This window comes from Eurytemora carolleeae, unplaced genomic scaffold (genome assembly GCF_000591075.1).
Source record: "Eurytemora carolleeae unplaced genomic scaffold, Eaff_2.0 scaffold541, whole genome shotgun sequence".
Classification (NCBI taxonomy): Eukaryota; Metazoa; Arthropoda; class Copepoda; order Calanoida; family Temoridae; genus Eurytemora; species Eurytemora carolleeae.
The window spans coordinates 194,073-208,708 of NW_019396589.1; the positions used below are offsets into that span (position 1 = coordinate 194,073).

At 31.0% G+C, this 14,636-nt stretch overlaps 1 protein-coding gene across 3 annotated transcripts in view; it reads right to left on the bottom strand.

Moving 5' to 3' along the window:
- Positions 1-1,060: 1,060 nt before the first annotated feature.
- LOC111705972 (uncharacterized) overlaps positions 1,061-14,636 on the bottom strand; it is a 30,042-nt gene continuing 16,466 nt past the window's right edge. The window contains exons 3-10 of one of the 3 annotated variants that reach the window (XM_023478697.1): positions 7,909-7,954; positions 6,642-6,685; positions 6,262-6,356; positions 5,873-5,940; positions 4,992-5,045; positions 3,764-3,838; positions 3,064-3,095; positions 1,061-1,148 (exon numbers count right to left, since the gene is read on the bottom strand). In XM_023478697.1, the coding sequence (XP_023334465.1) occupies positions 1,139-1,148; positions 3,064-3,095; positions 3,764-3,838; positions 4,992-5,045; positions 5,873-5,940; positions 6,262-6,356; positions 6,642-6,685; positions 7,909-7,917 (387 nt within the window). In that variant the 5' untranslated portion in view covers positions 7,918-7,954 and the 3' untranslated portion in view covers positions 1,061-1,138. Of the gene's footprint in view, positions 1,149-3,024; positions 3,096-3,763; positions 3,839-4,991; positions 5,046-5,872; positions 5,941-6,261; positions 6,357-6,641; positions 6,686-7,908; positions 7,955-14,636 lie in introns of all 3 variants that reach the window. The other 2 variants (XM_023478696.1, XM_023478695.1) reach the window with 2 other exon arrangements.

The following is a 14,636-nucleotide window of genomic DNA, read 5'->3' on the forward strand; positions in this document are numbered from 1 at the left end:
ACTAAACATCAATCTTTACACCTCCCTACAGAGAAAAAAATCAACAATTTTGTTGACCTTTTTCTGAAACTTTGTTTTTAAAAAGTAGAAACATTCTTTTACATTCAAATTTTAAAAGTTTTGTATAACAAACGTTTCGTGATACATGGTCTGCTAAGCTCTTTTGATATTAAGAATTCTGTAAATTCTTTTTTACAACAAGTAAACTAAACAGGTTTCTTTACAATCCGCTTTTAAAAAGATATTTTCACTGTGTTCCATCGTTTATCCTTAATTCACTAGTAATATCTTCACAATTATCTATCATCCTTTTCAAAACAGAAATATTGTTGTACACCCCATTATGCCATTTTGCACTAGATAAATGTTACACATTTGGACGATATGCCACGTTAGGTCTTTATGAGAAGTTTGTTCACATTTTGGCACATAAATCATGTTATGCCACTTATGCCTTGTTGAGTAACGTTTTACCACGCTGGGTTATGTTTTGCCACGTCAGGTTATGTTATGTCCTGTCAGGTTACTTTATGCCACGTCAGGTTATGTTATGTCCTGTCGGGTTATGTTATGCCAAGTCAGGTTATGTTATGTCCTGGTACGTCGGGTTATATTATGCCACGTCTGGTTACATTATGTCCTGTCGGGTTACTTTATGCCACGTCAGGTTATGTTATGTCCTGTCGGGTTATGTTATGCCACGTCTGGTTACATTATGTCCTGTCGGGTTATGTTATGCCACGTCTGGTTACATTATGTCCTGTCGGGTTATTTTATGCTACGTCAGGTTATGTTATGTTCTGTCAGGTTACTTTATGCCACGTTAGGTTATGTTATGTCCTGTTGGGTTACTTTATGCCACGTCAGGTTATGTTATGTCCTGTCGGGTTACTTTATGGCACGTCAGGTTACGTTATGTTCTGTCGGGTTATGTAATGCCAAGTCAGGTTATGTTATGTCCTGTCGGGTTATGTAATGCCACGTCAGGTTATGTTATGTCCTGTCGGGTTAGGTTATGTCCCATCGGGTTAGGTTATGTCCCATCGGGCTACGTTTTTTGATTGTATTTAGGTGATATCTTCACAATCACAGGTTGAAACTTCTGGATCAGACATTGTCAAGGCGGATAGACTTTTCCTCAATGGAACCTAAAATATAATCTTATATTTATATATTCATTTAGGGTTGTCTGATTGTTTCCTTGTATTCAATAAGCGTCAAAATTTGGGAATGTTGCATCTACAAAATGTTTAATTAAATTATAAATAAATTGCAACGTACAAAAAGAAAATATGTAGATGCCAAAGAAACAATAAAAAAGATAAGATTATTATTTGAAATTTTGACTTAATAAATCCTGTAGTATTTAGTATTTGAGAATTTGATTAGAATACAGTATGAACCAGAAAACTCTGGAATAGGAAGACGACTTTTAGACGCAAGTTATGATCATTAGAGTCCAATAAGCGTGACACACAGCAATTCTTTAGTGTACACTGACCAATTTCACTTAATACGTTTGTTTTTTATACAACTGGTAAACCGATTTTATTTAAAATAATTATATTTATTATCTTCAATATCTTGAATATAAACCTATTTTCCTATAAATATTTCGTGAGATTATGTGATACTTGAAAGCCGAAATAAAACATGTGAAAGAACTAAACTATAAATTCTCTTTAGTTTTACTTTTGGCTTAAAAATAATTGATTTTATCAAAAGTAAATTAAACATTTATAAGAAATATATTTTCAGACACATGGACGTTGGAACTTGACTTTGAGGGGAAAAAGGTTATTGTGTATTCAGTAATCTAATACTAAATCCATTCTGAGAAAAAAAATCCCTCCAAAGTAAATATGAAGCCTTACAAAAGTATCATTTGAACCAATCTGTAAAAGGTCTTATTAGAGCATAAAGATGTTCGAGAAACCTCGTGAAAAAGGTTGAGATCGGAGAAATGCGTTTTTGGATTTCATGCTAATGTGTACACTGTACATTAATACTGCAAAGATTGAAAAAATATAGGTTAGCGTGCAATCCGAATTGTTTCGTGATGTACAAGAATGACATTTTATAATAATAAAATAATAAAATAAATTTCATGTAAGATTTTCATAGCTCTTCTTTATTAAGAGCTATTAAGAAAAATGGAAAAAAGGTTTTAAATTTCTAACACGCGCGGAACCAAATAAACTTTACTTTTTTTCCTTAGATGTAAAGTTAAGACTAGAGGAACTACTAAATCGCAAAGGAATCCCAGTAATTTGGCATTTATTTGACTATTTACTTAAGTGTGTATTGGAGTTGAGTGTTTTTATTAAACAAAAAAAATATCTTCTATTATTGTAAGCTTTATTTTTCTATATTTTTCCTTGGCACTCCTTAAAATAACATAAACAGTTTTTACTACTCTACAATTCTGCGAAAACTTCTGTACGTATACAATGTTCTCAAAAAAGTATTAAAAAACATCAACAGAAATCAGAATTCTAATAGAATAGATCTTTATACCTTACATATTTAAAAAGTATAAACAAATTTATACAAAAGTGTTAAATAAGTACAAAAAATACCGTACACAAGTTGCTTAAAAAAGTTTTAAAAATACCGCACATAAGTTTCTTTAAAAAGAACAAAAAATACTGTGCATGATTCCAAAAAAAAGTACAAAAATAACGTACACAAGTTTTCCAAAAAGTAACAAAAAAAATGCCGTACACAAAATTCTAAAAAAGTACAAAAAATACCTTACATAAGTTTAAGTCTAAAAACGTACAAAAACACCGTACACAAATTTTAAAAAGTACAAAAATAACATACGTAGGTTTCTAAAAACGCACCAAAAATACCGTACATTAGATTATAAAAAAAGAATACAAAATAACGCACATAAGTTTCATAAAAAGTACAAAAAACTGTACATAAGTTTCTAAAAAAAGCATTAAAATACCGGTGAATAAGATTCTAAAAAAGGATCAAAGTACCCGTGCACAAGTTTCTAAAAAAGGACAAAAATACCGTACATTAACGGAGTACTGCTGCCCAAGAAATGATAACCTTCGTTCTCCGCAATAAGATTCATATGGGTCCTAAACAAAATAATTTTTTACAATAAAAAAATGAAGATATTAAAGTTAGTAAAGAGTAGTTTAAATTATTGTTTTTAAAGGTAAAGAGTAGTTATCATTATTAAGTTTTTTTTCTTTTTTATGACTACCTTAATTTATTATCATTTTTGACATTTTATTATCATTATTGTTAAAAAAAATTGTAATAATTACAACGTTTATCAGTCGTTATCAAATAGATTCTAGACAATAGATGTCAACGTAGAAACACCAACTGAGTTTTTGTGTCCGACAAAAATATTAATTATATAGTGATAATTTTAGAATAAAGTGCTAATGAATAATAAATAATAAACTAATCAGTAAAATAAGTGCAATTTTGTATATTCTTTATCTTATGTTTTTACACTTTTTCATTTAATCTTGGAAAACATGTCAACCAATGTAAGAAAATTTCGTTTTCTTTCTTATATTTGACACGTTGTATATAATTGGCCGGTCCAATTCTCTGTTGCCACCTTTTGCACTTGAAAATATATTTGGTCATTACTATCATGCATTACTTCTTCATACCATTATTCTTATATTATTGATGATAGTTATAATTGATATCAATGATTTTGTAAAAATTAATTTTTTAAGATAATTAAAATTCTTTTTCCATTTATGTTTAAATAAAGACTCCATACCTGGAGGGAATCTGACTTCAAAGTAAGCTTGGTGGCAATTATTGTGTTTTTCAGCAGAATCCATCTTTTCTTTGTCTGGATAAAAAAAAATTTTGAAGTTTTTTAATCTCGAAAAGTTTAAAAATTTAGCCCGTTACTATATTATAAGATATTTTCATCATTTTTCCGAAACACTTTTGCAACTTTTAAACTTTTAAACCCTCTCAAAGTTTTATTAAAGGATCTAGCCTTGAACATCAAGGTTATGAACATAATTTTCCATCTATCTTTATTTTAATACCTTTTTTTGAATTCTTATTCTACAGGGTGTCCCAATAAACATGGAAATTTATAGACCACTTGAAAATCGTCTTCTGTTTTCGATAGTTGATAAATGACGAAAAGTGTATCATAAAAAGATTGCATGGTTTCTGAAGTTTTCAAAATGTGGTTGTTTCCTAGATTTAGAAACCCCCCCCCCCCAGGCTTTTTAGGGTTAAAATTCAGAATTTTTATGTAAAGCCATGAGCATCCAAAAATGAGTCTGAAATATTTATAAAAAGAAAAAAAATTTTCAGAACATTTCCTTTAACATGTTGTAGAAATGTCTTATTTCAGAAAATTTCCTTTTTAATGAACCAATGTTTTCAAGGAATCTTTGTCACAAACTATGATTTCAAACTATGAATTCTGTTAGATGAAAAAATCCAAGTTTGAAATATCAAAGGTTTATACCATCAGGTGGAAAAAATTTAGGTATTAGAAAATCAGAGTTTGTTACAAAGACTCAATTCCTTTAGTTGTTTTTTTTTCTAACCAATTATTATTTGCTCAAGGATGTGCTTTATGCGGCATCTTAAAAGGACATTTGTCAGGAAAATACTAATTCCATGGGTCCCTTTGTTCTTATTTTGTAATTGCGTTGTCAAGTTCAGATACTTTGTCTGGTGTATAAAATTTGTGTAAAAAATAAACTTCCACTAAAATCCTGCTATTTTCATCTTTGATATTTGATACTTAATATTTTTTTTTAGAAAACGGTGACTCTTGAATAGTTTATGGCATCAGAGGCGTATTTGGATTTTTCCGGGGGGAAGGATCTTTAAAGAGGGGTCTTTTCCTTAATAACTTTTTCAGGAGGAGACTCAGCAACCATTGCCCCAACCCTCGCCCACTGTTCAGCCTAAATGTTCAAATTGTCTAGGACTTTTCAAAACTTAATTAAATCGTATTTGAAGATTTTTTATCCCTGTGCTAATTCGTCTTTTTCATCAAGCACCTCGTCATTCCGTCTCACATACTCCTAATCAGCGATACAGATAGACATGGGAATCAAGAGATGACTTGAAAATTGTCTTTGATTTCTGATGTTGATGACAGAAAATAAAAAAAGCGCATAAAAAGATTGTATATCTTATGAGGTTTTTAAAATATGGTGTGACTTATTTGTATCTTCAAAATTGACGAAATTATTCAACATTTTAACAATATTGTTGTTATTTGTTAGGTGTTAGGTTATTTCCCCAATAAAACTTCCACAACCACAATATCCTCATGCAGTAAGATTCTCTATTTAAATTAATAGTTTTTAGGAAATGTTGAAATTAATGAAATTAACAAAATTATTGGAATAAATTGACATGATTTTATTAAAAATTAAAACTTTCATTTTAAAAATTACAAATTTTTATTTTATATTTTATATTTTACTGCATGGGGAAATTATTGTTGGGAAAGTTCTGACCCGGGAAATCAGTGATTGGGGATGTTTACAACGGCGCCAAAATAGTCCGCGGAATTAATGAACTTTTTTATCTCCGTTCGAAGAGGAAAAACTAATTACTTTTTTAATTAAAATGATGTTACTGTTCTTATATCGTCCATCTTCTAGTTAATTTTTAATACAAAAGGGTCTGTTCACCTAATTTAAAGTGATCCTTCATTTAAAGATTGGCATGTCCGATTCACAATGGTATTCTTTAAACCTTTCACTGAGCAAATGATAAATTATCCATTCTTTTTCTATCTTAACTATAATCATTTAAAAACTAAGACATGTTCCTTAGTGTTGCTGAGATAAGGGTTTGAAAGGTACACTTGTGAACCGGATTGGTTCAGTAAAAATAACACCTTTTCTTTTCTCTTTCTAGTAGTAGCAGGGGTGAATATTCTTATATAAGGTTTCTCTGCTGCCCACCCTAATAATAAATGGAAAAAAAATATTGATGGTATCTATATATAAATTTGGCTTGTCTGTCTGTTTGTCTGTCTGTCTGTCTGTCTGTCTGTTTGTATCAAATAAACGTCAAAACGGCTGAACCAAATAATAATAATAATAATAATAATACTAATAATAATAATAATAATGATAATAATAATAATAATAATAATAATAATAATGATAATAATAATACTAATAATAACAATAATAATAATAATAATAATAATAATAATAATAATAATAATGATAATTATAACAATGACAATAATAATACCAAAAATGATAAAAATTCTAGAACCTGCGAAAGATTGCCTCCTGTTTTTCTGGATTGGTGTTGATTCCTCTTTTAATATTTCAACTGGGAGATCTTTCTCAGCAGAGTTTATAACCTCACTAACAATCCATCAATCCATCAATCAACCAGCGTCAAAATTTCATGTTTTAGTCATAAATTGTCTTTTCTCAAAACGTAAGCACCCAAATGGATAATTTTGATTTTGTGCTTTAACTCAGTAATTTTACGTCATTAAAACATTTTATATGTCTTAAATGAATCCTAAAAAATTTCTCCAAAATCCTACATTTTCAGTTCAACTACCATGCATTGTCGGTCACTCCCTTTAAAAGTTATATTTCTCTGAAAATGAGAGATTAAGATTAAGTTATTCATATAGATTCCTAGTTTTGTTTATTGACTGGTTCTTATCAAGGAATCGGAAAATCTAAAAATGTTTTGAAAGAATTAATTAAGTCTCATAATCAGGGGAATCCACAAAAAAAACTTCTAAAGCATCCTTTAAATTAGCTTTGAAGAAGGGATAAAAACACAGAGTAGAGAATATTATAAAGAGTAAAGTTTAGGCGAAAAACGTGTAAAGCCGCCATTTTGTTGCATTGGTAACGTCTTACAATCTTACTTCACACATTTTGCTCAAAAATATTTTGGGCCTTAGAACTCCTTCAAGAATAACATAAGTATTCACGTTACTTTAAGAAGATCGGATTGTCCAGGGGTCGGATTGTCCAGGGATTGGATTGTCCAGGGATCGGATTGTCCAGGGATCGGATTGTCCAGGGATTGGATTGTCCAGAAGTCGGATTGTCCAGGGATCAGATTGTCCAGGGATCGGATTGTCCAGGAATCGGATTGTCCAGAGATCGGATTGTCCAGGGATTGGAAGAAAGATAAGAAAATAAATGTGAAATTGGTTCTGAGGATTTAAAGGGTATCAGTTGACCCCAGAGATAAGAGAGTTCCAGAGATCGATTATTAGCTAAAATATGCGACATTTTTCACAGCATGTTCTATTGCGTACAAGTACTGTACACGACCAATCAGCAAACATCTCTATTCTGGGATATTTAAGGATCCTTTGGATTCGGAACACAAAATCTTCAAAAAAAGACTGAATTCATAAATGGTATTTTTCATGTTTAAAATTTGAGTAGTTCTTTAAAAGTTGTAAAACTTAACCCCTAAATGGGTATTATGTTCAACGAGTGGTCGTAAGATGGCACTCTAAAAACCTATAATTAAAACGTAGCATGTCGTGCCAGGTCAACTTAGGCCTACGTAGCCCACCCTGTGAAAGGAGATAAGCAGTCTGTGTAGTCTGGGTCATAGATATATAATTTATCTAGGTCTGTGGTGAACCTTTCTCTACCACATTAAAATGCATAGCACGCCTGACTAGCCCTGCAAGTTATCTGATCGATAAAGGTGGTTCAGTACAGTGTTTTCCCCATTTCTACTAGCAGTGGACTGAATTTGAATTAAATGTTTTGTACGGGCCCATGATTTCCGCGCTCCTACAGGACTTGTTTATATTTTTTGTTTTACAGCCAGGGTTGATTCATAAATTACGAAATCTTAAGAATTTTTAAATCAAATATTTTAGTGCTGAATTTTAAACAGGGTTGACAATTCCATTTAAAAGAAGATTACCTTTTTCATTTTTAGTCTAGATAGATCTTCAAATCTTCATTTTAATCTAAACAACAATCAGATTTTATAAATACATTTGGGATTCAAACCATATTTTTACATATCAAAGGAAATGTATAAGGGCGTCCCGATTAACAAGGTAAATTAAAACTGACGTGATATGATTTTTTACAACAACAAAAACTACTACTCCTTAAAACACTAAAAATGTTAAAATCTGTAAGTATATTTGTTCGTTATAGTCACGAGAACTTTCCCAGAAGGAGCTGGTTCATTTGGTGTACCGTCCTGTTTTGCCTGGTATAATCTGTATATGTACTGCAGTTCAGTTTGCTCTAGCAGGTTAGATGGTGACCTGGTCCTTGAAATGAAACGGATTTATAACATGGTAACTGGACAAAAGGTTGGACTAAATTGGCTGAATTGTTTAGAAAACCCATGGGTACGCCGAGTACTTGAGCTGGTTTAACAATCAATAGAAATAGCTCATAAAAATTACAAATGAGCACTTAAAATAATACTTAAGTTAAAGTAAATGTTTATGTTTAAAATAAAGTAAAATCATAAAAAATCAAACGTTTAATCTTCTAAAATCTTAATCACAACGAAAATAATCTTAAAGAGTTTTAGAATTATAAAGTGATTTATTCTTTTTGTTTGATGACACACAAAAAAAATAGATAAACAGCGCGAATGAGTACAAGGTACTGCATTAAAGTCCTAGACTTCAAGACTAACAATAGGTAATCCTGCCCGGATCGAAACTCATTTTTTCCTAAAATAAAAGCCAACCATCTTGACTTATAATTTTCAATCCGAGATAAGAACACCCTTCAAACCTTCCTCAGAGGAACAATGAGGAAGATATCGTCGCTTTTCTTATATTTTATTCCTCTTATCAGAGAGAAAAGGTTTAAAGTTACCGTTGTTAATCGGACATACCTCATTGTAAATTAAGGGTTGTTTGAAATTAAGTCTATTATAGTCCCTTTAAGTTGTTTATTCCTAATTGAAAGTACTTTTGTTTCAGGAAACCTGTAAATAAATGTTTAATTAAAGCTCTTCACTTAGGAGTAATGTAATCTAATTAGATAAAAGAGTATTTTGTATTTAAAAGATAAAAAATAAAAAATCTATTTCTGTTCCAATTCGGAAAATTTGGCACTAAAGAATTGAACTCTCTCAGCAAACTCTAATTTTATCATCACAACTCAAAGAGAATAGAATATATATTAGGGTGGATTTTAGTCAATCCATCGGTATGAATTTTTTCAGTCAATTTCAGCCTGAAAGAGAGTTCAAAGTGTACAAATCATGTAAATGTTTACAAATGATATGCACAATGATATACAAATGATATGATATAGAGTACAGTAATATAGTAGGTTCCCTAGACTATCCATTTCAATTTCGAATTTTTTAAAGCTGTTAAATAAACTTTTTAAAATGAATTAGGTCAATAAAAACTATCATTTGATTTGTAGTTATAACGGAAAATCATCGTTTGTAAAGTGAAAGGCATAAAGTCTATGTAAAATGATCATTGGTCAATTATGAAACCTGCCTATTTTATAGTTTGGTTTTCTTTTGGTATTCATTTTAGATTTTCTATAAAATGATTTTCCAGGGCCCAAAAGGTTATATAGCATAATTATGTGAAGTACACCTGCAGTATGGAAACAGTACAACAAAATGGCCGTTTTACACTTTTTTAAAGTAAATTCCACTCTAATATATATTCTATTCTCTTTGTCACAACTACTTTGTTATTCCATGTTGTTAACTTTTGATATTTAAGACAATTTGATCAGAAATCTTAGTTTGAAACATCTAAGGTCTATGACATCAGCTTGTAAAGATATAGGGATTTGAATATTTCTATCTTTAGGGCAAAGAATTATAATGTAAAGATAGTTATTTCAGAGGTGTACGCATTTTTCGTACTGCAGTGTACTGTCTCTGGGCGGTAAACACAAGACGGATATTACAGACTAGCAAGGGAACCATTTTTACATAAAAAATCAATGAAATATTCTGGTCTTAGGAAACTTTTATGTGAATTATCAAAATTAAATGCTTTTATCCTCCTCGGATAAAAGAATAACACTGATGCATCTATTCTTGTTTACAAACACCGCCCAGAGAGAGCTAGTTTCAATATGTAAGCAGAGAATACGTAACAGTAACTAACTTTCCTTGCCTTATTACCTTGCTTTAGGGTAGGTTTCTATATTTGGAAATTATTAGGAAAAACTCTAAACTAAGCAATGTTAAATAAGCTTTGCTTTACAGTCAAAGAAAATTGTTTGTATGGTGAAGTAAAAAACAAATTCTGAAATACCTAAAATTAATTATTTCAGAAGTATTGTTATGATATGAGATAGTGAAATTCACGATAATTGTTTATTTCTTTATATTTTGTTCAAAGATTGTATTTTGATGATTCAGAAAATGGATTTAGTTGTAAAATGTTTATTTTTATAAAAATTTTCAGAAAATGATTACAAAATACAGTAATTCTCCTAAACTCTCCTAAATAAGGTTTTATTCTCCTAAACTCTCCTAAATGAGATTGTATTCTCCTTAACTCTCCTAAATGAGGTTTTATTCTCCTAAACTCTCCTAAATGAGGTATTATTTTCCTAAACTCTCCTAAATGAGGTTTTATTCTCCTAAACTCTCCTAAATGAGGTTTTTTTTCTCCTAAACTCTCCTAAATGAGGTTTTATTCTCCTTAACTCTCCTAAATGAGGTTTTATTCTCCTAAACTCTCCTAAATGAGGTTTTATTCTCCTAAACTCTCCTAAATGAGGTTTTTTTTCTCCTAAACTCTCCTAAATGAGGTTTTATTCTCCTTAACTCTCCTAAATGAGGTTTTATTCTCCTAAACTCTCCTAAATAAGGTTTATTCCTAAATGAGGTTTTATTCTCCTAAACTCTCCTAAATGAGGTTTTATTTCCTAAACTCTCCTGGGCAGGTTTTTTCTCCTAAACTCTCCTAAATGGCTGTATATTGTCTGAAATTCTCCTAATGGGATTTGTTCATCAAAAATCTTTTTAATTTCGGCGTAGTTTGAGAAATATAATTAGGACTCAGGGAGGGTAAACTATTGTTATTGTAAACCATAACAAAGATAGTAAACAAGTCCGGCTTGAACAATCATTAATTGCTAAATGTTGTTGTTTTTAATGAATTAATTTCTAGATCCTAATACATTACAAGCAGAAAGTAAAAGAATCTTAAACATAGCCTTGTCCCTGTAATAAATCTAGGTCCCGAGATTACTCTACTCAAAATCTAATTATAGTTTCATGGACTCTATCTCTAGCCAAAACTCTAGGCTCTAAATCTCTAGCCAAAACTCAAGGCTCTATACACGTCTGTGTGATACAACGTTTAATATACAACTGATTTATTTATACAGGTAAATGGAACTGACCGGAATAGCCGGTCAGGGTCAACATTAACATAGATAAGATATATTACTAAACATGGATATTAAAGATCGTACTAATCATTACAACAGATAATGCCCTGCAAAATTGACAATGCCCGATGCACAATGGTACCCTCGAAACCTGTATCTGATAAATAATGTGGGAGATATTGTCTTTCTCTAGGTTTATAAGTGTTTGGTTCTGTTAATTCATATTTTTCCTACAATAGAAATGCGAAAATAATTTTTGAAGAAAAATTAAAAATTATTAACACGCATACCTCAGTAGACGAAGTATTCAGGGGTGCCGTTATAAATCGGACATTGCCTTCTTTGCATGCAGGGTCACTTGATATTACGCGTACAGTCCCTTTAATATCCCTGTAGTGTAGTGAAGTTTACAATCAACTAATACAATACCGCGGAGGATATTTCTCTCTTCTACAATTTACTCTAGTATATGAACCTCTCTCTCCGATAGAGTTTCAACCAAATGACCATATTTTTAACGCAAAACTTGCGTGATTTTCGCATCTTTTGAGCAGGAAGCGCAATAAGTTTTTGCGCAATTTTTGCGGAATTTGCGCAAAGCATAAATTTTTACGCAAAACAGGTTAATTGCAAATTGGTCAAAATTGACAGTTTCAGTACAGAATCAAACAACTGAAGGTTTATTGAAAAATTTACAAACAAATAAGTTATGATTAATTGATTACTGCTCTCAATTGGTCAAAGAGAACTAATATGTATACAATTTACATCTTTATTCAACCTATTGCTAAGAATTTGTTCTACAAAATTGCGCAATTTTGCGCGCCATGAAGTTTGCGAATGATTGTGCAAAGTGCTACTTTTCCGCACAAAAACGTAGCACAACGAAGGCAAAAATTTGCGCTTTCCATTGCAAAAAATGCACAAAAGTTGTGGGAATGGAAACCCTACTCTCCGAGTATAAATGTTTTCAGGAGGACTTAAAGTGTCACCTGTACGCGGTTTTTAACAAGTTGGTAAAGTGTTAATGACAGAACTTACACCATCAAGAGTCGTCACAAAGATAGTATGAAGTATGGACTCCACTTGGATGGTAAAGTCTTAATAAACACCCCTTTTAAACGGTTTAACGTCAAAAGTTTACAAGATGCTTTAGTTTGCAGTACACTAAATATATTAGTTCTACAAGTACTAGATTGCTTTAGTTTGCAGTACACTAAATATATTAGTTCTTCAAGTACTAGATTGCTTTAGTTTGCAGTACACTAAATACATTAGTTCTACAAGTACTAGATTGCTTTAGTTTGCAGTACACTAAATATATTAGTTCTACAAGTACTAAAATACTTTAGTTTGCAGTACACTAAATATATTAATTCTACAAGTACTAGATTTCTTTAGTTTGCAGTACACTAAATATATTAGTTCTACAAGTACTAAAATACTTTAGTTTGCAGTACACTAAATATATTAGTTCTACAAGTACTAGATTGCTTTAGTTTGCAGTACACTAAATATATTAGTTCTACAAGTACTAAAATACTTTAGTTTGCAGTACACTAAATATATTAATTCTACAAGTACTAGATTTCTTTAGTTTGCAGTACACTAAATATATTAGTTCTACAAGTACTAAAATACTTAAGTTTGCAGTACACTAAATATATTAGCTCTACAAGTACTAGATTGCTTTAGTTTGCAGTACACTAAATATATATTAGTTCTACAAGTACTAAAATACTTTAGTTTGCAGTACACTAAATATATTAGTTCTACAAGGACTAGATTGCTTTAGTTTGCAGTACACTAAATTATGCCAGAAGAACAGAATCAACTGTAAAAAACCCAAAAAAACTTAAATATTTAAAAGAACGGATTATATGTGTACATTAGATGGACTCTATCAAGACAGAAAGACTCCTCCAAAACGTTGCACACTACACACTCCACACTCCACCCTCCACACTCCACCCTCCACACTCCACACTTCACCCTCCACACTCCACCCTCCACACTCCACCCTCCACACTCCATCCTCCACACTCCACATTGTTTTGTTTATATCTTTTTTCTGTGAAGAATATTAATGAAATGAGTTTTTGCAACAAACTCAAACGTTTTGATTCCTATATCTTTGCAACCCGATGTTGTAGACCTTTGATATTTCATACTATGAATTCTGTTAGATAAAAAGTCTAAGTTTGAAATATAAAGGGTGTACAACATCGGGTTGCAAATATATAGTGATTAGAATTTTTTTGTGACAAAAACTCAGTTCCTTTTTGCGCTTTTGGATTGAGTAAAGGATTCAAATGTTGTAAGGTAAATGTAAGGTTTGCCAGAAAGAGAATGAGAAGAAAATTAAACAAGGAGCTTAGTAAGAATATCTTGGCATCACGCTGTTACAGGGACAACAAATTGAAATTGAGAAATCCTTTCCAAATACCATGAAAAAATCAGATCCAATGTTTAAAACAAAACCAATTGATAAAAAAATAGAATGTTCCATTCGTATTTGTTTAAAAACTGTTGCAAAGTTCTGGAAAGAATGATTTTATTAAATCTTTGATGAGTTTCCTTTTTCTTAATTAAATACTTGGCAGGAAGGAAGGAAGGAAGGAAGGAGGTATCAAGTATTTACAAGTAACAACACAGCCGTGCAGTTGTGGAGGAAGGGGGTGCAGTGGGTGAACACAAAAAATAAATTTTTTACAAAGTACAAACATCAATAGATTTTGTCTAAAAAAAATAAGAGAGTTTTGTAAAAATTAGATTGTTCATCAAGTAATACAGACACATTGGGATCCATATATTTGTGGATTATCTAAAATGCTAAAATTTCATTAAATATGGAACGCGTATATATTTATATATATTGCCGTGTATACTGTAGACAAATTATTTGTGTTTCGCAACTTCAAATTCACTTAAATGGTCTGTAAACGTGGTTGTAACATTGATTATTTACTTTTTTAGGGGCGGTGGGAGTAAAAGTGGATTTTAAAACAAAACAATCGAAAAAAAAAACTTTCCCTCCCTATATTTTTGTAGCCTGGTCTTGTATAAATTCAACATTGTGAGATCAAACAGTTGAATTTGCGGCAAGTGATAATTTTTTTGAGATTTTTTCTTAATATTTTCGCACTGTCCTTTTAATAATCAAAAATACATAATTGTCGTTTTTATATCAAAATAGGAAAAATCTAAATGACACAAAATCTTGTAGATACATACAATAAATTACACAGAACCTTGTAGATAAAATTAATCAAAAGCGAGCGTATAGTTTAACCCATAAAC